At 44.7% G+C, this 24383-nt stretch overlaps 2 protein-coding genes and 2 non-coding genes across 6 annotated transcripts; 1 reads left to right on the top strand and 3 right to left on the bottom strand.

The window, feature by feature from the left end:
• Positions 1-826: 826 nt before the first annotated feature.
• LOC128753303 (protein GPR108-like) lies at positions 827-10256 on the bottom strand. Its single transcript, XM_053854881.1, has 18 exons — positions 9832-10256; positions 7920-8039; positions 7182-7232; positions 6999-7090; positions 6844-6920; positions 5407-5564; positions 5278-5340; positions 5105-5206; positions 4412-4545; positions 4251-4326; positions 4084-4157; positions 3896-4013; positions 3691-3821; positions 3536-3579; positions 3408-3457; positions 3253-3336; positions 3025-3146; positions 827-2424 (listed from the first exon to the last, which is right to left on the bottom strand). The coding sequence occupies exons 1-18, from the start codon at positions 9925-9927 to the stop codon at positions 2337-2339; spliced, it is 1680 nt and encodes a 559-aa protein (XP_053710856.1). The 5' UTR covers positions 9928-10256; the 3' UTR covers positions 827-2336.
• Positions 10257-17960: 7704 nt separating this feature from the next.
• Positions 17961-18033, bottom strand: trnav-uac (transfer RNA valine (anticodon UAC)). Its single transcript has one exon. It is a non-coding gene; the product is annotated as a tRNA-Val (tRNA).
• Positions 18034-18764: 731 nt separating this feature from the next.
• LOC128754118 (intercellular adhesion molecule 4-like) lies at positions 18765-24332 on the top strand. 3 transcript variants are annotated; one of them, XM_053856494.1, is made up of 8 exons: positions 18765-18810; positions 20072-20209; positions 21963-22179; positions 22928-23003; positions 23227-23371; positions 23436-23753; positions 23819-24049; positions 24114-24332. In XM_053856494.1, exons 2-8 carry the CDS (start codon positions 20152-20154, stop codon positions 24218-24220), a joined length of 1152 nt encoding a protein of 383 aa, XP_053712469.1. In that variant the 5' UTR covers positions 18765-18810; positions 20072-20151; the 3' UTR covers positions 24221-24332. The 3 variants fall into 3 exon arrangements, with proteins under 3 accessions (XP_053712469.1, XP_053712468.1, XP_053712470.1); XM_053856493.1 differs by lacking the exon at positions 18765-18810 and having other exon boundaries at positions 19991-20209; XM_053856495.1 differs by lacking the exon at positions 18765-18810 and having other exon boundaries at positions 19993-20209; positions 22016-22179.
• On the bottom strand, positions 19228-19300 carry trnav-uac (transfer RNA valine (anticodon UAC)). The gene has a single exon. It is a non-coding gene; the product is annotated as a tRNA-Val (tRNA).
• Positions 24333-24383: the final 51 nt, after the last annotated feature.

The following is a 24383-nucleotide window of genomic DNA, read 5'->3' as shown; positions in this document are numbered from 1 at the left end:
ACCAACCGCAGACACATGACAGCAGCCAGGTGACACTGAGGAGCAACACAGGAAAACAGATCTGGTACCATCAGGTCCAAATAAACCTGACGGACGAGGACGTCACAAACTGGACTGGAAACCCCACCAGCACAGACTTGGTCAAGAACAGAGCTTTTGAACTAGAAAGTCAAATGGGACATGAAAAAAATAGACTTGTTAAGCCCAAAGGGGAAAACTGGACAGGAGGCCAGAACCACACTCGGTGACTAGAGTGGTTTGACACCAAACAGTGACTCTGTAAACTTAACCAGGAAGTGCTAACTTATGTTGGTAACTGAGGAGTCAGAAGATCAACTCAAGTCATGGTGTGAACTCGGTAAACCAGAGTGACCAAAAGACTAGACAGAAGAAAACTAGAAAAATGCAGATGCCAGAAATAGACTTGGTTAATAGGCGAGTCAGGATAAAGCAATAAACAAAACAGATTTATAACAACGACAATAATAATACTATTATTTTTAATATAAAATAGACATGGTGAACTCAGAGTCCATCCTCAAGCCCGTCCTCAGACTTGGTTCAAAGGACTCCGACTTGGGAAAAGGAAATCATGAGCTGAAATCTGACCTGGTGAGTGACTTGGCAAACCAAAGGCTCTGAACTGGACCCCATGCAAGTGAGCCATTGAGATGGAAGTGGACTAGCACTAAGTGGCGGCAAACTCGTTCACCTGGACTTGAGCGACTCGGCCACTGAGCTCAGCAGGAAGAAGAAGAACTCGGTCAATAGCAGAAACCAGAAGGAGAACGTTTGGACCTTTCAAGAAAACCAGCTTTATTTGTCAGCCCAGAGATCCTGTGGCGAGTCACAGACCCAAGACCTGCAGTCTGTAAACATGTCGGGCGACTCCACGCCACCGCTCACACCATCGCGGGTTCATGTAAGTTATGTACAAACGGCGACGCACCAGCGGGTGACACGTGTGACGGCGAACATTTGAAAACGCTGGCTGGTGACGCTCACTGCCGAAGAAACCGTTAAAAGGAAAACTGCTTCAAGATGGCGTTTACGGAATGTTCTAAAAGTACTTAACTTATTTATTTATATAAGAAGTAATGACAAAAACAGGAATTCCTAAAAAAAAAAAAGATGTAAATACACTCATTTCTTTTGAACATTTTGAAGTAAATCAAGTAAAAATACAAAAGGTAATGAAATAAATAAGTGCCGAGTGACATTCTCGAGAAGAAAAAAAACACATTGCTTGACCTGTAATTTGGAAATTGCAAAGCGTGAAAAATATTTCTATACACACACACTAATAAATAATTGTTAATTTGAAAGTACAATGTCTTTTTTCTGTAATGAATTGAGGGAAAATGAAAGTGTTTATTTACTTCAGAGTAGCAAATGTATTGCAATAAATGTTCTAAAATGTAAAAAGTGGAACTAATTACACTTTTAAGTTGCAGCTGGTGACGAATCACTGACTGAAGGTTTGTGAACGTGTGTCAAGTCACTTTTTCAAATCAGCCCTTTTAAGTTATGCACTTGCTGGGTTTTAACCCCCTCATCACCGGCCATCGATTTCAAATGTTCACTGGCGTCACACAGAGCGTTCAAACCAAGGTCACAGGAAACACTTGACGGCCGCCCCCTCGCTCACTGCAGCAGAAGGACCCAAAAAAGGAGTGTCCCGCTCCAAACCTGCAACCTCTTGAATCTCCTTAAAATGCAAAAAAGGGGGGGGGGAACGAAACACAGCGCTCCGTCCCCCGGATGTGACCCTCCACCACTAAAGCACTAAATTACAGCAGCGGTTGGAGAAGCTTCTCCTCTCCAACATTACACTGAAATAAAAGCAAACCTCAATATTTAATTAGTAAATATAATGCACATTAACACTCACTCGCTTTCATGTACAAATCTGGGGGGAGGAAGGAACAAGTGTCTGTTGATCCTAAAATCCAATTCTCAGTGAAGACGGGAGGTTTTACCTGAGAAACGGCGTGTGTGGAGGTGGACCGTGTGCCGCTGCGTACCAAACACACCAGCGGAGTCACGCGCAGCGGTCAAACAGCCAAACAGGAAGAGTGAAGGAGCTAGTCATGATCTTTGGAGAAGCGAGCGGAGAAGAAGAAGCAGCAGCACACACGTCGTCTCCCCTCTGGCTGCTCAGTTCGGACACAAACAAACAAACAAAACTGTTGGAGTTGCATAGCCAGACCAGTGGGAGTGTCCACTTCGACCGGTGTCAGAAGAAGAGCTGTGATCAGCTGGAAAGCCTTGGTCCATGTGCTCCCCCTGTCGGCCCGCGGTTGTATAACAAGTCCTTTCCTGTAGCAGCGGCCTCCTCATGAGGTCGACTCTTTGGGGCGCTCGCGTCCGTTGGCGGTCTTCTTGACTTTGGTGATTCCTTCCAACGCTCCTGACTCAGTCACACTGCACACAGACGGAGACACGATGACGATGTTGGGGAGGGCTGACGTCATGTGACCCAGGCAGCTCAGAAACTTTTCAATGAGTCAATGAAACTGCAGAAGAAGACGTCTCACGCGCCTAGTCAGACCAGGAAGTGGAACAGGCATGTGCACGAGCAACATCTTCTTCTCCACTGGGCCATCCAGTACTTCATTTTAAAGTTCCTTCTTCTCGTCAAAGAAGGCGAGACATTTGGTAGCGGTCCGATGACCCGTTTGCTAATGATGCTCACAGTCTCAGCAGGACCACCGAGCTCGTCTTTTTCTCACCAGCTGTCGACGGCTCTGAATACCACAGGCAGAAGGGCATGACGCCATTTCTGCACACCCTCGTCTATTGATCAATAACGTGTCGCCGTGTAAAGTGTAGAAATCAAGGGTTAAATATATATAATAAATATCGACATTCACAGAAACTTTCAATGGAAAACAATGGTGTAAGGCGGGACTGCAGGGTGAAGATAAATGGGTGCTGTCAGAGTGGCCGAGCTGACACCACCTCTGTACAAACCACTCACACCTGGCAACAACAAAAAGCACACACAGTGGTTGAGTTTCTTACACTTCATCCATCTCCACATCGTCCTCGTCCTGGGGCAGCTGGAGGTACGGGTTGTTGGACGCCGGCCGGAACTTGTAGCCCGTCAGCACGAAGAAGATCAAAGTGGAAACTTCCACCAGGAGCTGAGAGAGAAGCAAGAGAGTGAGAGAAACATAAGAGTGCAAGTGAACACACATGCACACGAACAGGACAAATCAAAGCCTCCACACAGCTGCTCAGAGGTCTCACCTCGTAGCACCACTGCCACTGGAAAGGCATGGTGACCTTCAGCAGAATGGCTATGATCCTTGTGAAGTAGATGTAGCACACAATCTGAGGAAAGAAGAGACCAATGACCAAGTGTGTCGCTTCAGGAGAAAGACGATCCAGAACAGACGTCTTACCATGACGTAATAATGTCGGAAGAGCTTGAGCTTCTCCAGGTTCATGGCAGCTGAAGAGGAAACCACATGTTCACACTCACAGCTCAGATCATAGGCTCATCTCTGCCTCTGCTGACTGAAATCCTCACCTTTCCCATCGGTGCTGGAGGCCTCTTGCAGATGACGGATTGACCTGGAATGGACAGTTTTGTTAAACCAATATCTGAGCGGGAGAACCGGGCTGAGTCACATGACACAAACATGACCGTCTTCTGAGTTTAAATGTGCTGTGAATCACACTGACCAGACGACGGGGAAGAGAATGGCTCCGCAGCAGATGAGGTCAACCAAGAACAGAACCTCCTTCCACAGTGCGTATTCACTGGACCCTTCCTCAGTGGACTCGATGATGATGAAGGCCACATTAGCCAGGACCTGCGGCGGTGAGAGGGGCGGGTCAAGATGCCGTGCTTCAACTGGACTCACCGGCCAAGGCTTCTCGCACACACCTGCAGGGGTATGACGATCATGAAGATCTTCTTCTCCTTGTCGGAGAGGATGTACTTGACAAAGGCCCAGCCGGTTCCGATCAGAGCAATGGTGATGAACAGCAGCGCCCCCTTCAGCCTGGGTGGAGAACAGAAACAGGTCATGAAGGACTGCCTCATGCCCCTTAAAAGAGGGGAGGTGCACCTACAAGTGAGTGATGTAATACATGACAGCCCAGCCTTCGATGGGATGTCCCTCTCTGTTGATGAAGTGATAGTTGATCTGGAAGATACGAAGGACACAAAGACAACAGAGGCACCTTAGACGCACCTAAATGGGTGGAGTTTTAAGGGACACAGGAGAGGTGGTACTCACGCTGTGGAAGACCAGAGACGTGGCCTTGGTGAAGGCCAGTGCTGCCATCAGCCAGTGGATCTTGAACACACTGTACCTGAGAACAACAGCGCAGGAGAAAACTTGACTGTTTTTTTTTTTTACCCTCGACATGACTCAGCAGTGTGGTTAAAATGAGTTACCTGTGCTTCATCAGTGTGTAGACCCAGATCATGGCGGCGGTGAAGAACACTCCTGCCATGCAAATGTAGAGACGGGAGAGAGGAACTTCGGCTGCAGACAAGTAACCTTGTGGATTCTTCTCTGTCAATGCGATCTGAGCGACACAAGGCCACGAGAACTTCATTAACACACTCAACTTTCCCAGTCGTTCTTACACACACAAGTTCTCCTTCTTCAACCAGCCAGTTTCCTTCTCCTCAGCTCATCCTGTGCATCCTGCCTAGTCACAACTCCACTCTTCACGGCCTCCTCTATCAGATCCATGAGCCTGAGCTGTCCTTCACAAGCAGTTGGCACTGACTAGTTCCACTGTTGTTCGTGTGAGTGTCACGAGGCTGTTATTAAACCTGATATAAAGCAAACCATTCCTAAGGCACAAATCAACATGAGAGAACTGGAAGAACAAGATTATTGATGTGTCAGCGTTAAAACATGGCAGAAGGACTGCCCTTTCAAGATGTGTGGCTATGTTGCATCCGAAGGTGACACACTGGGTGGTGGATCACAATCTGCAAGAGTTGAATTTGTTTACACTCCAACTAACTTGTGTGTCTCTGTCCACCACTCTACAACCCCTGTGCAGAAACCACAACCAGTTCCCTTCAACTCTCCATGTCCCCAAAAGAAATGTGGAAAAAAAGTTGTTTACTGACAGAGAAAGAGTATGGCAAGTCGATTCCAGGCTTCATGTTCTGACAGTAGTGGAAGTTGAAATTATAAAGTCCCTCTGCCAGATGTCCCACCAGCAAATGGAACTGTGGACCAAAGCGACAGACCATTAGACATGCCAGTGAAGCCCGTCCGGACAGTTGAAATGAACACTTGCGCTGAAGTTGTAGGAGTTGCCCTCTTTATCCAGAGCCAGGGTCAGGTGACTGGTGGTCTCCAGCTGCGATACAAGCACAGATTAGAGGTCGAATTCCAGATCGGAACAGCAAATTCAAACAAGCAATACCTGGATTTCTTTGACATCGTCTGTCTTGACATGAGAATCAGAACCTTTTTCTGTTTCATTTCCAGTCTTGGGTGGCAAGGGGCCCACACTGTTCTTAGTAGCCGCTTTTCCATCTCTGCTGTTTAGTGGGTTGGTAACAGCTCTTTTTTGTTTTTGTCCTAAAAAGAAGAAATACGTTCATTTCAACAACTGCAAAAAGACAAAACACAGTAGTAGTAAAAAACCAGTCGCTTGAAAAGAACTAATCCTACAACAGCTGTGAAATGGGCATAACTACAAAGCTTTCTTCAACCAATTCAATGAGTCACTTTGAAGTCAAAGGGTCCAGGATGAAATTCCCACAGAGTTCTGCTTCAGCAAGTGTAGGCGTCACTGGCAGTCCCATGGCACACATCTACCTCGACAGCTGGCTTATGTTCCCACACACGCTGACCAACATCCTCCACTCTCCTGGCCACTCTCACTTTCAGGCAGTAGTCAAGTTGATGGTCAGTTTTTTTTCCACCATGTTAAAAAAATGAAGGGGGCTGACCTGAAGGGACACACACAGCTAGCCTGCTGGGGGAGGCCTTTTTCTCTATTTATCCTTGCATGATAAAAGTGCCCCGTTTTTTCCTTCATTTTCACATTCTTGAGAAGTTCTCATCAGTTCTATGCATTACATTTAAAAGTCTTAGGTCAGATGCAAATCGCAATATATTGCAAAGGGACAATACATATTCCTAGAAATAGACAAATTTAAGTTAAAATAATGTGTTGTGAGTACCAGCCCCCTGCTGTGTGGGGGAATAGAAGATGGAAGAAATCAATGTGTTGTTGTGTCCAACTCCTTTTGTTGACATAAAGATTGCTTCATTGTATTTCCAGCGAAAGGTGGAGGATGGGAGAGAGGGGAAGGCAGTTTTAAAATGGGGGATCATTTCCAAAGTTTTTTTTTTTTTTCGGGGGAGCGCTGCACGCACCCCTCCTCAACTCGGGTCCTGGTTTCAGCGAGTCAAGAATTGCAAACAAATCAACAACGTTCTGGTGCTTTTCAGCAACAAAAACCAAGAAAACATTTTGGACAACACATTGGAACTGTGAACCAAACTTTTCCCCACTAAATCACTACCGGAATCCCACTCATGAAGACACTCTGTTGCGATACGTTCACGTTAGATGTTGAGCATCACTCATGCTTGGGAGTTTGAAATGTGTAACAATTATGGGTGTAAGAAAATATCGACACACTCAAATAATATTGTCATACTGATTCCAGGTATCAGATATTAGTTGGGGATGAGGCCAGAAAACAAAAAGGAGGGATGAAACCATCAACAACATCATATAAAATGTAATTACAACTCACTGTGAATTTCTCACGACTCATGATTGACAACATGCTGCACTTTTGGATTTGTAGTTTGGATTTAACGGAGACAGATAATTGGCACAAACCTTTAGTCTTCGGGGTCTCTGGCTTCACCCTGGCCGTCAACAGGTTGTCTTGTTTCCCAAGGGCAGTCACCTTGACACTGACGAAACACAAACACATCACAGTGATCAAAGATTTCTACAAAGACCCAATCCTAGTGTCAGTAAGATTCACACACCTCCTACTGGCCGTATCGATACGAAAGAGGATGACAGGTTCATCGTTTGGTGAGCTGGTGAGAGTGAGTGGGCACGACTCGCTCTCCTCGGCCTGAGAACAAAACAAACATCGCAGTTAAGCAACAAAACACTCCACAGACACACTGCGTAGCACGTAACCAAATTAGCAATATTGTTCTCACCGTGTATGACAGGACTCCACTCACACGGGACCTGGACAGACTGAACCCCATCTGAAACACAAAGCAAGACTTAGCACACGCTTCACATGAGTACCAGTTTTTTTTTGCTGGCTGCTAAAAACACTGCACAGAAAACAGCACAACACATGGCGAAAATATGACAATATCATACAATAACAAATGCACAAAACCCATCTGAAAAGCCAGACATTTGAAGCCAACATCAGAAATGAGGTTCCATAGGGATCGACTCTTCACCCTTTTTGAAACCTTTTTTTTTTTCTTTCACACATATTCATTGAGTCTAATTCAGTCAAATCTTGCTATGGCTATATCTAGAGTCGTTGTTTGGAATCCCATGTTGCTGTCTGTTGGACGAAGTTATATTTCACATTGATGGTTAGGATTTGAACCCTTAAATTGCATAAAGCCAAGCTGATGTCAGTGTGGACATAGGCTCCATTTTGAGAGAGTACATAAGACTGCTTTTCTGTGAAACTGCATTTTTGAATGGATAAAGGACTCATCCTTGACACCCTGTACTTAAAACACATAGATTAAGTGAATTCAAAGAACCAACTGCATAATCCCAAATTTAACTTTGATGAATCTCAATCCAAAACAATCAACAACCTAAAGAAATTCATGACTTCATCAATGCCAAAACTCCCACAAACTTCCTAGTCAAATAAACAATAACAAAAATGGAATCACGGACACAGACAGACAACTTCTTACTGGGTATACACTGTAGTTCACCAGGCTTTCTGGGATGCGGAGGGAAACCAGGTTGACGTCCAGAGTACCGTTACCATAAAATCCAAAAGTGGTGAGGTGGACAACAAACCGGGTTTCATTCTGTAAATAAGCACAATTGACAAGGTAGGTTTGAATGTCACATTGCCACAGTCTGATAATGTTGATAGGAATGAATAGAAATGTCAAGAATTCAAGACATGTTTGGGACAAAAACAGCTGAAAATAAAACACCTCGAACAAATATTTTTGGAGAAAACTTACAAAGTGCAATTGTATATCCTCATTTGCAAATAGTACACTGACATACCAAACTTGATATCTGATAACGACATGGCAGCTCATTTACAGTTGGTTTGTAAGGGTGGTGGGGGGGTTTAAGACTTCAAAATAATTAAAGAAGTTTGTACTTTCCGCAATTCTTGCCCATCACAAGAGGATCTGAGACACAATTTGCCACGATAATACATGGATTAGGGGCATGTTTCTGTGCTTCCTTATTTGCGTTGTTGAGAACACGACTTCTACGTGACATCATTGATATTAATATTCATTGACTTATGCAAATTAGGTTAGGCTCCACACAAGAGTGAGGTGATAAAAAGGTTCACATCATATGAAAGCTACAGTCCCTAGTTATACTGTCCAATATTAGAAATCTTTTGGCCAAAAAGCAACTTCATTCAAATCACTAATTTCACTCAAGTTCTTAAGAGCTGCAATGTTTTGTCGACATAATCGACAAATCAATTAGACGGCTGAGGCTCCGGGACCATCTCCACAACAAAGTGAGCAACTAAAATGTTACGTTTCTAAACAGCACTGGACACCGTACAAGTGTTCACTGTTGACCGCACTAAAATAACATGAGCTACCTGTTTGTCCCACCAAACACTGGATATGCTGACAAGCTGACTAGTCATTAAGATCGTCGAGACTAAGTCGACCATGAATATGGTTGTAATTTAAGAGCAATTTACATACATTTTCCCATTTACTAATCACACCAGTCTGCGTTCATCAACACCAATTGTCAAGTCAGTTGGTGGCGAGTTGCAGCACTTATGTTCTTGAATGACACTTCCCTTCACACTATTGTCATTAACCCTTTGACAGACAAATTTGAGAGTCGAGCTCCGCAAGAAGCACATTCTGGAGCCCATTGGTGGTCAAAACACTGTGATGGGAAAAAAAAGGGGGAAAAAAAAGAGGCAGACACAGGAGAAGATACAGCATGAATAGCAGTGGATGCAGCAGTGGCGCTCACGGTCCCACTGTCAACCACAGTGATGACGACCTCGAGCCATCACCATCACCATAGTTGCTTGAGAGATGAGGAGGAATAACACTTCAATCTACATCTATAAACGTTTCATTCATGACTATGGCCGCTGCCTGCTGATGTCATGATATACACATACCCATCCCTTCCTTGCTATCAGTTAAACTGTAGCCTCTCCAACTAGTGACATCAAAGTCGAGCATTTCATTGAAAACACTGTGGTTTGTTCAGGTCCCCGCTTCTTCTGTGAGCGACCAGGAAATGCCCTTCCAGTTGACCGAGTTCCATGAGATCTAGTGCCATGCTTATTGTGGAAGACAGAAAATGAAACGTTTGTTTGGTAACTAATACGCAGCATATGGGAGGCAGATTGTCTTGTAATATGGAGCCAGCGTGGTCACATGAAAGAACCCATTCCTTATTCACTTGTAACTTTAGACACAGAGCTATAGATTGACATATTGATTCTATCCACTTGGTCAGCTGACTCAACAGGTTCCAGTCCACTCGAGTGACATGGAGGCTAATCTGAGCTAGCTTTCACGACGCGGAACTACCAGCGCTAACTGCTCCTTATTCTAATAGTGGGGAAGTGCAACACGGTCCTCTCACCTCCAGGGTAAGATTGTGTTTCCTCGCTTGACAGCCAGCTTGTAGGACGACGAGCAGGAAAGCAGCCACGACACAGCCTCGGTGTGTTCCAGCCATGGTCGGTGGGCTGGCTAACGTTAGCGCGCTACGCCGCTAACAGACGGACCAACAGCTGACAGGCTCCGTGGAATAGCAGCTTCGATATCTCAGTGCTACCCTCAAAACAAAGGCGCACGTGTACCTAGTATACCACGAAATGAGGTTATAACCATGGGTGAACCGAGAGGTAGACGCTCTCTCTGCTCCCCGCTTCTGAGCTTCCTGATCCAAAATCACACTTCCGGGTGGGTGACGAGGAGCCGTCGAGCGGATTGGGCGGTCGCGTTTGTCGACTTGAAAACTTCCGCTGTTTACGAAATAAAACCGTCATCCGACTTTCCCCACGTCACTTTTACAGTTGCTCCGAACAAAGTCAATTCAATTTCCTGAACTTGGATATTCTCGTGTATACTGACGTCCGTTAAATTCTTAGCGGGTGTGAGAAAGTCTAGTAGGTATATGGCGCCACCTGCTGGGCAGGAGCCATAACTCATGCAGGACGTGTCTGAGGGACGTCAATTACTGATGCAGACTGTGGGGTTCAGTTGGTCGGTTCTCTCGGTGCTGGTTCCATGTCAGGTGTGCGTCCTTGAAAGAAAGCAAGTGTTCTTGTCCACTGTTGTTCCGCCTCAACCAGCAGCTTTCTGAAATCCGAGGCCTTAACTCGACCAGCGGTGGTGTTCAGTTTGTCGAACTTCAAATGACAGTGACGTCATCTTGAAAACGTCACGACAACGCGCTGTATTAAATCTAATAACCACAATATTTTCACTTTTCGATTCGTACTATTGGTTGCTTTAAAAAGCAAAATGTAATGTCTAAGCTGTGTTTTTGCTATATTGACCGGAAATTAAATACAGTCAAGCAAAAATAGAATCATTTCTTCATGAATGAAACAGCAACATGAGCGAATATATTTCTGTACAGAACACAATACAGAAGCCAAAATGGATTAAGGCTCAAAAGTTTTTAATTAAAACCTTTAGGCCACCGGACATTTTTTTCACATCAAAATCCAAAATCCAATTAGAATCCAATAAAAAATGTTAACATGTAAAATTGATGTAGTGTAAGTGGATGTCGATGTACATTTGTAAACCGTTTATTGGGGGTAAACTATCATATTTCCCCCAGTGACATTGCCAGAAATCATCAGAGCTCTGATTTGGCCGTTGTCTTTAGCACACAGTGTAACAGGTGGAGCTGCAGGCGCAGCGCCTGATGCGGAAGACTGAAATGTCCCTCCCCCTGGGACAGAACCAGGCGCAGCCCCTGATGTGGACGACGGAACTTGGTTCTGGTCCTCCTCAGGGTTGGACTGCATCTCAACGTCCGCCATTCCTCGTCACTGGGGAGAAGGAAAGAGGGGTGGGGCAGCACACTTGGTGAGCTAGTCACACAATTCCTTGTTTTGGGAAGAGGGTGCGACACCTTGGCCTGAAAGGTCAACAGTGATTCCTCTGGGTCTTGAACCCAGGACGTTCTGCGAGTTAAGCCAGATTCCAGCTGCAATCATGTCAGTGGAACTGGTGATATGGAACCAGTAAAATCCATCAACCACACATTAACTGTGGAGTGCAGAGTCTGAGTACATGGTGCACTGACTCCCAGAATATAGCATGACTACCTCTCCTTTCTATCATATTTTTGTGCTACATTATTACTGTATATCCACAGTGTGTATCAGTCAACCTGGAATACAATGCTGGCAAGTCAATCTTTTTCATAGGTATGATAATGATACTCATAATAATAAAAATGGTGGACACAGTGCACCCGTCAGTATGGTGTGTTTATTTCTGGTCAATCATTGTCTATATTGTCTATACCTCTTTGAGCGCTTCAGAAACTCCAGACATGTTATGCATGTGTTACGCCCTTGTGGAGATAGCGACATCATAGCGATGTGTGGGAGTGACACGGGGCCGATGACATCACTGGATTTATTAATATCACGCAAAGTCGATGAAGGGATTTTACCTATTACATTTTTTTTTACTTACTATCTAGATTTAAAAATTGTATGTTTTTATCTTTTTTTTAAATCCGGCATTATTGAATCAATAAACATTTCAAGCTCCTACAATACATTTGACCTGCGCAATGTACTGCTTCTGATACATGATCATCACTGTATGGAAAACATTTCTCCTGACATTTGTTTCACACAGATTTAAGAGGAGCAGGAGTGAGCAATTCTGCCCCTGAACGAGGTTTATATCTGCCGTGGTGGAGGATCAGATAAAAAAAACCATACAATTTCTAAATGTAGACTGTTTCAAATTGATTTTTTTTTAAATAAGTAAAAAAAAATCGTTCACGTTTGCGCGATATAACCATGCACGCATGCGTCAGTTTGTCAGTTTAAGAAATGCGTAGTTACCGGTTCCAGCACTGGAATTTCCGGCGGGCCAGATCAGGCGGTGTCACTGCCAGATATGGTCCGCCTGCCAGATGCGGTCCGCCGGAAGTTCCGGGTCTGAAACCGGATGTTAGTAACACGCACGCGCAAGGTCTACGAATCGTGTTTACTGGTTATATCGCGTAAAGTGGTGGGTTTTTTTAATAGTTGTTAAAATAGTGTATATTTAACATCAAAATCTGGAAAATATACATTTTACGCGCATGTGCAAGTACGCAGTATTCACTGTGTACGCGTACAGGTTTTTAGCGTAATGACGTCACCACGTTGTCACAGTCAAACGTTCTTGTTGCAGCAGGTTGATTTCTACTTGTGTCCGTCAAGATGAGGAGTTTCACCTACTTTAAATTATTAAGAGATTTTCTCTGAAACGGAATCATTGACTCCAGCCTGTCAAAGCGCCAGAGGAAAGACATACGCCGTTCATCATGCAGTTTTGCATTGAAAGGTATGATAATTGCACGGTTTTAACTTGCGAAATTTGTATTGTCCTTTTCAAAATACAAATCACGGTGTTCGTATTTCAAATGCCTTGTTTTAATGCTCAGTATCATTATTGTAATTAACTGTTGTGTTTTATTTGTATTTACTTAGTTTCCAGTGTACGACTTCAATGAAAATAGTTAAATCCTGCTTATTAATTGAATTTATACACTTAAATATACTTATGTACTATATAATTCGTCTAATAGATGGATGGTTTAAAATCATGAAAATTTTCATTGCTTCTACACTCACTGAGGGACTGAGGGACTGATGAAGGATGTCAAATCTCAAGCTGAATCTAATCATGTCTTTGACAAGACGGCAGGTTGTTCTATACGGGATCCCACCGACAATACCTCCGGTTAGTGGTTTTGTCCGAGGAAGAAAAGAGGTCAGTTCTGCACGAGTGCCATGACCACCCTGGAACTGAAAACCATGGAGGTTTGAGGGCGACCAGAGACAGGCTTGTTTCTGGATACTACTGGCCAACGTTAAATACTGATACCATGTTCCATGGCTATGGGTAAGAATCTTTAAACATATTGGCATATTAATGCTTCAGTAGAAGTGTGACTGCGTATTATTTTTATTTGTTTCAGGCACAGCGCCTTGTCTATTGATGCTGGACCATGGAGGGAGAAAACAGGAAGTGAATTGGATGTAAGTCACTGATTGGCATGGCCATATCAATGATTTTTAACACGTTCATTGTGTTCATTTATGTGTATTTACAATTCAATGTTCTGTTTTTCAGAGCTTTCCTCAACAATCGTCCACAAACCACTGTGGAGTTATGATGATCATGGTAAATGCTGTTTTTGTAAGATGTCTTTCTTTTCATCATTCTCTAATATCTACATTCTCTTTGCCAGTATGCACTGTGCATTTGCACCGACCGCCCATTCGACCTTCGCGAGGCAAATGTTTGTTTCATCAGAAAGTGATATTCTGTCCTTTTCATTAATATGATTTTGATGTTTTTAGAATGACATGCTCTCTATTCGCAAGTGGTGGTGTGTGCAGCTTATGGAGAGGTTGAAGGGTATGCTTTCATTTGCACCAGAAAACTAAATTGCTCATCACAATATCTATAATAATTATTCGTTCTCTCTAGCAAGACACTGTCGGTAATTGAGTAATGGCAAAAATCCGGCTTCATCAACAGTGTCTGTGTCATTCCAATTTATGGTATTTGACTGGGTCATAGGATCAGCCCAGAACTGTACAGGATCTCCACCTGGCTGTGCAGTGGATACATGAAAATCCAGGCATCTTTAGTGGAGAACTGAAGATACCCACTTTCCATGCGATGTCTAACAATGAGCAGAAAGAGGCAGTGAGATGTCTGCTGGAGGCGAATGACAGTGGCGATAATGACGATATCATCAGTGCCAGGCATCCTTTCATGTTTGTGTTTAACTGCATGGAGGATATGCGAGTGTTTTTGCGTGAATGTTGGGATAAGAGAGGCTTGAAGGTGAATGCGGAATGTGTTCAAGCCAATAGTAAGTAGGTGCATGTTGTCTGTTTCATCTGGTGAATTCTGTTCAGTCAAAATGTTTGGTGGGTGTAGATGAAGTTTTGTAAATAAATGTTTTTTGCTCCTAATGAGAGTTGTGATACTTGGGAAAACTTATTGATTTAAGTGACTGTTTCTGCTGTAATAAGATGAGTAAAAGCCAAATTTGAGTACATATGATTAAACTGCAAGTACAGAGTCATTGTCAACTCTTCAAGAAGCAGCAGGTCGTTTAGACAATACCATTAGCCGAGCTGGTAAAGAGACAATCTGCTGTGGGATGGTTTTCAGGAAAATGTTTAACAGTGGTAGTATTGCATGGCTACTCCGGAGAACGTCAAAGATCAGAAGGAAATGAGTCATAGTAACACACAACATAAACAGACTCGAGCGCTGCACCAAGTAAGACATAAGCCTTGTTCAGCTCAAGTATACTGTATAAGAGGGACAGAAGCGTTCGCTGCTGCTCCGAATAAATCTAAGTGAAATAAATGTAGGGAGAAATGTTTCCTCTACACTATGCAATGTATTAGAAGCAATTACATCTATATTAAATCTGTAATATCAGCTAAAAACGTTAAAAAAATTAAAATGATTAATATAGACTATTTTAACAATGATTAAAAATATATTTGCGCGATATAACCGTGTGAGCATGCGCCAATCAGTAAACACGATTCGTCGAACTTGCGCATGCGTGTTACTAACATCCGGTTCCAGACCCGGAACTTCCGGCGGACCGCATCTGGCAGGCGGTCGTTCTGATGGCGCCAAAAACAAACGAAAAGCCGACAGCTGACCGAAGAAAAGGATCCTCAGCTGCTCGCCTCTCCGCGGAGGCACGCTCCATACATTAATGTACATACTGTACATTACATTACAATAAATACGTTGAATAAGCCGTTCAAGTCCAAACTTTTTACAGCAAAAGTCGGAACATCGCGCATTGAAACCTCATCTCCTGCCGACACTACAGTTCCAGAGCTTGATGTTTTCTCTGCACCCCTCAGCACCTCAGTAAAACAAAAGAGCTCCTAAATTATCCGTGTTTTGACATCAAAACAAGGACCTTCTGAGGAGATTTAAAAACAGCAGACATCTAGATGATTAAATACACAGCCTAGCACGACATAGAAGCCCAAACCGTATAAAACTCACAACGTACCTTTATCGGGGAGTTCAAAACAATCGGCCCCTCCGCAGCTCACTTCTACATGAGAACAAACACAACGAACCATTGATTGACACCGATAAATCATGTTAACATACTGATTTATGCCGCGGCAGCTGTCTCACCCGTGGCACCTCCGGTGGTCGACTGGCTGACCCGCCCACGGGGCGGGGCGGATGACGTCACCGCCAAAGGAAAAGAGAGAGAGAGAGAGAGAGCGTTTGGGATCGGGCTCCGTAGATCCACGACCAACTGGACAAGACGAAGACCAACTGGGCTTTCGTTGTTTCATTTCATTAAAAAATACACACACACACACACACACACACACACACACACACACACACACACACACATATATATATATATATATATATATATATATATATATATATATATATATGACATCATCATTTATATTGGTCAAGGTCAGTTTTCTTGGCATTTGTATAACGGGGCTCCGAACTAGATTTTAAGGAGCGCGTACGGGCGGGAAACAGTACCAGTGGAAGGACAAGGTCAGTTTTCTCGGCGACTGATCTGTCAGCATCACTTGAGTCCCCACAACACACCAGTTTGGACCTGTAGGTCAGTGACTCAGATGAATAAAAGAGGTGACAAAAACTGGTTCGATCCTGCATTTCATTTATTTTAGACAGTCACATACAAAAACAGCTTCAAAGGGCTCACCGTCTCTTCTCTGGGTATGTTCAGTGGGATCATCTCTGACCTGCATTTTCCAGAGCACTTGAGACCGTTTTAAACCTCGCTCCAATTAAGTGAAATGAATTAACCTGCCGTGAACCACTTGGTAATATCAAACTGAATAAGCCCATTTATTGTTTTGACTATAGAGTCAACTGTCTCAGAGTTCAATATATCATGTCTCAACATCATTTATCATGAGCTTTGCCCAGTTTTAAAAGCGATATTGACCTGCAAAACAACAAAAACACAATGTATGTCAATCATTTATGAATCAAACATCGACACGAGTCAGTCTATTCCTATAGGCGACACAACAAATGAACAAAGAACTGCCTCCCAAACAGATAAGGACTCAAAGACTCAAATGATGAATTACAGGATCATTTAATCAGTACAAAATATACATTATCAATGTTATCAGTGAGCGAAACACAAATTTAAAAATTGCTTTAAAATGGCTGCGTTCTCTCAAGAGCATCCCAGCACGACTCACAATGCCAGCGCCCCCTCACTCCGCTTTTTAAGGTCAAGGAGGACCGTGACGGATGACGCACTCTGTCCTCAACGTCTTCACCACACCATTTCCACAATTTTTTTGCACAAGAATCCACGAAGGAAAAAAACAGCAGAGCCATTCCCTTATGCCAGAGGACCAGCTGATCCTCGTGGTCCCACCGGAAAGCTGCGAGGACACAGGGCCTGGTCTCCGGATTTGACTGGCCATCACCGTCATCCTTCAGTCAAAGGGTGGACCTGATCTTTCTGTTTTTAATCTTATTTGGCATGTTTTACTGTTTAATGTCAGATTCAACTCATTGGATTTTGTTTTTTAGCCTGATGCATAGCCCTTCCAGGTCCAGGCGTGTTTCACCAATGGTTTACTTGTTAAAGGTCAAGGACATTGGTCCCTGCACGGTGCACCCAGTTATCACTGGAGCATTGACGGTGCCCCCGTCTAAAGCAGTCACTGTAACAGATGGCAGAGCGCCTGATGTGGGCGGCCAGGATCTCTCTCCACCTGGAGCAGGCGATGAAGTGACATTGGATGATGCCGCGCCTGATGTGGACGGCTGAGACTTCACTTCACCTGCGAGGTAAGACAAACATGCAGTATGATGTGATGTCAAAAGCATCCAACCCCCTCAAGTCGTAACTCATCAAAAGAAAAAACTCACTATATTTCTTCTTCAGTCTTTCTTCTTCGCCGTAGAGTCCCATCGTGTGCAGGACGGCGATCATCAGCTCCACTGATCTATCGCTTCCATATTTCTCAGTCATTTTCTCCACAAGCTTCACGCAGTCGATGTTTTCCGCAATAGACCTGGCAATCGGGTCACAGGTTTCCAGAACCTTCCTCTTTAGATAAAACACAAATTTGTGCCGGTTTTCTTCGCTCAGGTCCTCCAGCGTGTCCAGCATCAACTTATCGACCTCCATTTCTGCTCACTGAGAGGAAACAAAGGGGGCGGGTCACAGGAGGTCATGTGACAGCAAGAGGTGGCCACACACTTTGAATAAGCCGTTCAAGTCCAAACTTTTTACAGCAAAATGTCATTTGATGGCCTCTAAAAGTCGGAACATCGCGTCTTGAAACCTCATCTCCAGCCAACACTACAGTTCCAGAGCTTGATGTTTTCTCTGCACCCCTCAGCATCTCAGTAAAACAAAAGAGCTCCTAAATTATCCGTGTGTTGACATCAAAACAAGGACCTTCTGAGGAGATTTAAAAACAGCAGAGATCTAGATGATTCCACTGGGGATTGAACCCAGGACCTTCTGCGTGTAAAGCAGACGTGATAACCACTACACTATGGAACCAGACGAATGACGTATTAAATAATATTCACTCTATTTTACCACTTTTCATCCAGTCATTTTGCGTGGATGTGTGTCCCTACACGCCTCTACTGTCCACATGTCTGCGCTGCATTCGCGAAACGGTGCAAGTGGGGAGAACACGCGAGACCGCGCGCGCGCGCTTCATTGGGGTCACTCGAGATCACGACGACTATTATACTTTATTATTCCTGAACTTCACACAATACGTCCCCAACATCTTTGCCGTTGCTCCTCCAAAGTAATACCAGCATAAACAACCAGGGAGTGTCTCAACCTCCGACAGCACCATTTCATTCATCAGCGGAAATAACCACACGCACCCGCAGACAAAAGCTGCTTAAAAACAAAATCAGATTTTATGCTTTAATGCACTCACCTCGCTCCTCTGGATATTTTCAACTCGATTGTCTCCCGAAAGTAGCTTCCAGAGAACTTCAGATCACAGAAAAAAAAATCCCGCCCCAAATAGCAGCACTTCCGGGAGGTAAAGTGAAACTTAAAACAATAAAGTGATAAATAATTATTTGTTTTATTTCATTCCGCTATTGTGTAATTGTCGAACAGAATAGGCTAAAACCAACACTCGTCACCTCAGACGGCAAACGCCTTTTTTGCACATTTTTGGAGTCGCAGAAAAAGAGAAAAAGAGGGGTTACGCGCCGTCGTCAAATCCGGAAGTCGCAATGTTGCAGGCACTTGGCAGCTGGACAAAGCATGATGTCAACGACCCCGAGGAAAATGGTTAAAGATCAATCGGTCAGTCCATTTCCTGTTCACTGTTGTGTTGCTAGGGAAGAGAATACAGAGCACAGGTTCACTGGGGGAAAACACTTGTAAACGTCTCATATTGTGTTGAGATTGATTCCACTGGGACTCGACAGCAGGGCATCCTGTGTGCAAGGACGACGCGATAGCCTCATGATTTTCTTGAAAGCAGAGAAAGACTGGAGTCGCCGAGTCACCGTGTCATGAAAATCATCTTGGTGCGACAGCGGAGGAAGGCTGTTCAAGTCCAAACACTTTACAGCAGACAGTGCCATCTGATGCCTCTGGAGATCAGGACACTGCGTGTCGTGAAACGTCATTTTCCTGCCTCATTGAAAGGAAATATCCGTGTGTTGACATCAAAACAAGGACCTTCTGAGGAGATTTAAAAAACGGCAGACACCTAGATGATTCCACTGGGGCTTGAACCCAGGACCTTCTGCGTGTAAAGCAGACGTGATAACCACTACACTATGGAACCAGACTAAGAAAAGATATCAAATAATATTCACTCTATTTTACCTCTGTACCACTATGAAATAACACATAGTCAAGTCCATCCTTTGCGTGGATGTGTGTCCCTACACGCCTCTACTGTCCGCATGTCTGCGCTGCTGTGTTGTGATGGGTAGATGAGGTAGAATGAATAAGCTGTTGCAGGATTGATGCCAGTAGATGGCGCTCTTGGTTAAGAAACGACGTGAGGTTTCATCAATGAGTTGTTCAAGTCCAGACATTTTAAAGCAGACAGTGCCATCTGGTGGCCTCAGGATATCAGGACACTGTGTCTTGAAACCTCATCGACCCATCGCGACTACAATTCAAGATCTCTGCACACCTCAGCGCCTCATTAAAAGGAAATAGAGAAGACACAGCAAGGACAAGCTGCTAAATGATCCTAGTATCAACTGGTGGTATCATAAAAACCAATGACCTTCTGAGGACCACAACATAAAAAAAGAGAAGAGCTCTGGGTGATTCCACCAGCTCACTGAGTCAACAGACTGCAGACACAATTGGAGTTAGGAGAGAGTGAATACCAGCGAGCTATACCCTTCGGCATTCCGAAATAAACTCATTTATTTCCTGAGTACAGATTCTTCTTTCTACATTCTCCCTCACTTCCAACATATTTTCCAACACGTGCTCCCTAGCGCACACAGAGACTCGCCCTCGGCCGACCACGCAGAACTCCTCTCAATGAATCTTGACCCTCCCTTCCTTCCTCCCAAAATGTACCGACGCCCACCAGAGCAGAGGAACCACCAGCTTCTCGCTCACCAGACCAGGCCCTGACTACAGCAGCAGCAGTGCGTCCAGAGAGAAGCAAGGATGTCTGATGAAAGACGGATGAGAACGTCGGTGATGCTGGTCTGTCTTCTCAGCTCAGGTGAGTTCGGCGACGAGGAGGACTATTCCTTTGTTCAGCCCATCATCGCTCTGCCCACTTATCTATTTTTTAACTTTTTTCTAACTTTTTCACTGACCTCTCGTCCATCCATCCAGTGCTTCTGCTTCTCCCTTTCTATTCCTCTTGTCCTTCACCTATCATCTCTCATTTGTTTCTATCAGTTCTCCATCATCCATCCTCCGTTTCTCATTCATTTTTACGTCTACTTTCATCATCCTGTCTTCCCCATACATCTATCACCCCGTCAGGTCTTCCATCCATCAGTCCATGGAAAGCTCTTAGCTATCCATTTGGCTCATCCTCCAACCATCGTCTTTTCAAGGCCATTTAGTTTTTCTCATTCATCATTTTACCAAGGGGATGTATTTTCTTTCACATTGGTCATAAGCAGTTAACAATCCACCATCCCTCTTCCCATTCAAATCTTCATGTTAACCCCTTTTTAATCCAAAGTCCTTTTTGCTGGAGACGGTAAACCAGGATGAGGATCAGCTCCTCTAAGTTAGACCATGGTAACCAGCTAGAAAGAAAGATGGGGCGTCCAGTCCAGTTTGCTGATGAGTTGCTACCGTACGACTTGAGGGATCACAGGATTGGGCTCAGTATCATGGTGACAGAGCTGAGCCAAAAGACTCTATACCGACCACTGAATGTGTACTTGTGGGGACCAAAAGAACATCCAGGAGAGACTAGCCAGGCTGCTGGGTGAGGGGTTCAAGGCACATCCCCTTAGACCAGACCTGGGCAAAGTGCAGCTCAGGGGCCAAATGCGGCCCTTTGACTGTACTTATGTGGCCCTCCTGGAGTAAAACTATAAAACATTGTCTCTGACATTTTTTCTGCTGAAACATAACTTTGATTATTTTCTTTGTTGTTCGTCTTCTCCATTGGCTATTCTACGAGTATTTCTTGTCCCTTAAAATACATTAGAATTGAAAGTAGACTTAGAAATGTATGAGACACATAAAAAAATCTTTAATGGCATTTTTGGCCTCTTTGGAAATGGAATTGACCCCCTCTGCTTTAGACAGAGGGTCGGGGGCAGAGCCAGGACGCGCTGGATGGATCCCTCAGTTGGCTTTGGGATACATCAGTGTTGCCCAGAGGAGCTGGTTTCAGGAGAAATGATTCCACTCTATTTTCAAGCCATAAAAAAACCAAACGTGATGTAAACGTTGGCATCGTGTGTGACCGTTTGCCACGCCGACTCAAAACTCAAGATCCGAGTCACGCTCTCTCACTCCCACACACAAACAAGTGACCTCCAGGGTGTGCGATGATCTGATAAGAGTATGAAAACGTTGAGTAATGGGTGGAACAATAGTCATAGAAAAGAGGAGCGAGTTCTTGTGAGTTCTTGGGCAGGGTGTCCTTCCTTCCTCAGAGGAACCCACAGGGTGGATTCTCTGCGCAAACGAAACAATGGTTCACGGAGGGTCTGCCCCAAAACCTATTATTTCACGAGATGGCAAAATTCAATTGACCTCTGCCCACTATTGTGCGAGGACAGGAGGGACCCAGCCTGGTGTTTACTCGGCTTATCTCATCAGGATGAAAACGTGTCGACTGGAGTACGTTTGAAGAAGTGGGTGTGCGCTATCAAGAGGGGAGGGCAGAACACAACTTTTAAAACAGTTTCAAAACCATCACCTCAGCACCAGCAAATCGATTTTTACACTCATAAATGTCTGAAGAATAACTTCCCTCCTGCTGTCTCCCTCTCCATCCTCAGTGTCCCCCTCGCCTGTCCCCACCTTCACAGCCGCTCCCTCTCTTCCGTCACAGATCTCTCCCCCCACCTCCCTCGCAACAGTCCTGTCTAGGGGGTCTCTCAGCAGTCCCTCCCCTGTGGCCACCATGCCCCCCATCCCTTCGTCCACCAGCAGCCATGGGGAGACGACAGACCCTCACTGTCCTTTAAAAGTGACCCCCGACTCTGTGGTGGTCAGGTACGTCTCCGAACGACAACAACGTCTCTGACTGTCACGCGTTTTTAAAACAGCATGGCTAGTTGTCCCTTGGAATCCAGACTGTGGATATGGCATGTACTTTGTGCAGCTTATTGGGTTCTGGGACATCAAATACTACAGTAGGACTGTTGTGAGGGGCCATCAAGCCAAGGGATGAAGAGACTATTTTGAAGTGAAATATAGGAAGAAAAGAAATGCAAACAACATAAAAAGTAAATGCATTAACAAAAAAGATGAAAAGTTAAGAAATGGATTATATGATGATATTGTTTGGGCCATATTATAATTTCAGGTTTTCACTGCATATCAACAAATGCATGAAGACTATTTCAGTAACAAATGCCAGTCATGTGAAAAACATTTCGATTATTTTGTGATATTTCTGTAATCTATTTTGGGGGCAATCACTTTCAGACGGTCATGAATAAAGTCATTCGTGAAATGGTATTGAAAATAAAAATGAGAAAGGGAAAGTCAGCAGTAAATTGTTTATTCAATTGTTTGTGACAATTGAATTGTACTACTTTGGTGAAACACTTCCACATGACCCGTTTCATGTTTTCAGTCTGACTTCATGTCGGCCACATTTGGCCCCCGGGCCACACTTTGCTCAGATCCGGTCTGTATGCTGCTGTGATGGACTCACGTACCATTTATAATCCTGAAAGAACATGGTCGCTGTAAGACAGGTGGTGTGAGCTGTTAACTCTTGACAATCTCTTGTCAGATTCGGGGATCCGGTCACAGTCAACTGCTCTGTATCAAAGAGGGAAAACGTTTTCCTTACGTGGGAAATCCCTCAGGTAAGCCAGCGGTAAGACCTCTGCTGTACGCCCGTCCTCAAACTAAGGATTTAAAGGAAGATTTTCTTTTGTTAGCATTGGGATATTCAGAGCTTTATGTGTCTCTGAGGGCACACAGTTGGTTTACAGTTCACCTAGGATTGTTCCTGCTCTGTCTCTGACCCCCCCACCCCCACCCCCACTACGGTACTGGCTTGGTGAGAGACGCCTTTATATTTTACAGCTGGGACTGAATACGGGGCTCACAGAGGAACCATTCCAAATATGGATGATGGAGAACGTGACCGAGTGGGACATCAAACCCATGTGCTACGTGACATCTGACCTGGGCGGGCACTGCTACATCAACCTCTCTGTTGTGGTCTACAGTAGGTTCACCAGATTGACTTCTGGATGTCAGGACGCACTTTGAGTTGCTCCTCTTCCTCTCAGAGCCTCCAGACTCTGTGACCCTCAGCTTGGCGAACCACACCGGACCACTGTTGGAGATGCACCAGTACTCACTAGAGTGCTTGGTCCAAGAGGTGGCACCGGTGGGGAACCTCACCGTGACCTTCTACAGGGGAGACACAGAGCTGCAAAGCGTGCGCTCCCAGAACCCCGAAAAGATGCCGGTAACGGAGATCTTCACCGTCAAAATAGCTCCCAGTAAAGAGGACGACGGTGTCGAGTACTGGTGTGAAGCACGGCTGGACCTGGAATCCAAACGTCTCACAGTAGAGTCACAGAAACTTGCGACAGAAGTTCTTTGTGAGTATGAGCAGAGTTGAGATTTGAAATGTGGCAGCACCTAAAGCCACCCATCTCTCTCACAGTCGGACCGCACTTCCTTTGCCCCCGCAAACAGCACTACAAGATCGGAGAGCAACTGAGCTGTGAGGTCGAAGGAAACCCCACCCCGTCAGTCAAGTGGCTGAAGGACGGCCAGCCCTTCATCCCGCCCACTCGGCTCACCAAAGCGCATGCTGGGAAATACACCATTTCAGCGACCGGCCTGCGAGGGCAGCAGAACATGACAGTGGAGGTGGCACTTCAGTGCGGAAATGGTGATGATCGCCCTCTGAGCCGACTTTTGCAACAAACAGTAACATATTGTTCCTTCTTTTCAAGGCGGCACCATCATACACGACCAGACACTCCCCATGACAGTCCTGCTGCTACAGATGTGCACCTTTCTCTCAAATGTAAATTCCGCTGCCATTCCTTTTCTTGACTAAATGCCATCTGGATTAACTGCTTTGACTGCTTGACCCCTGCGTCCAAATTCAAATGTGTTTTACTTGGTACAATCTTTAAAAAGGTAGCTTTTTGTCCAATGTAAATAAAATCATCGCCCCCTAGAGTCTGAATGTTCTATTTTGTCAAACCTAGTATTCACCT

Source organism: Synchiropus splendidus, chromosome 2 (genome assembly GCF_027744825.2).
Source record: "Synchiropus splendidus isolate RoL2022-P1 chromosome 2, RoL_Sspl_1.0, whole genome shotgun sequence".
Lineage (NCBI taxonomy): Eukaryota > Metazoa > Chordata > Actinopteri > Syngnathiformes > Callionymidae > Synchiropus > Synchiropus splendidus.
This window is presented reverse-complemented; position numbering and strand designations above follow the sequence as displayed.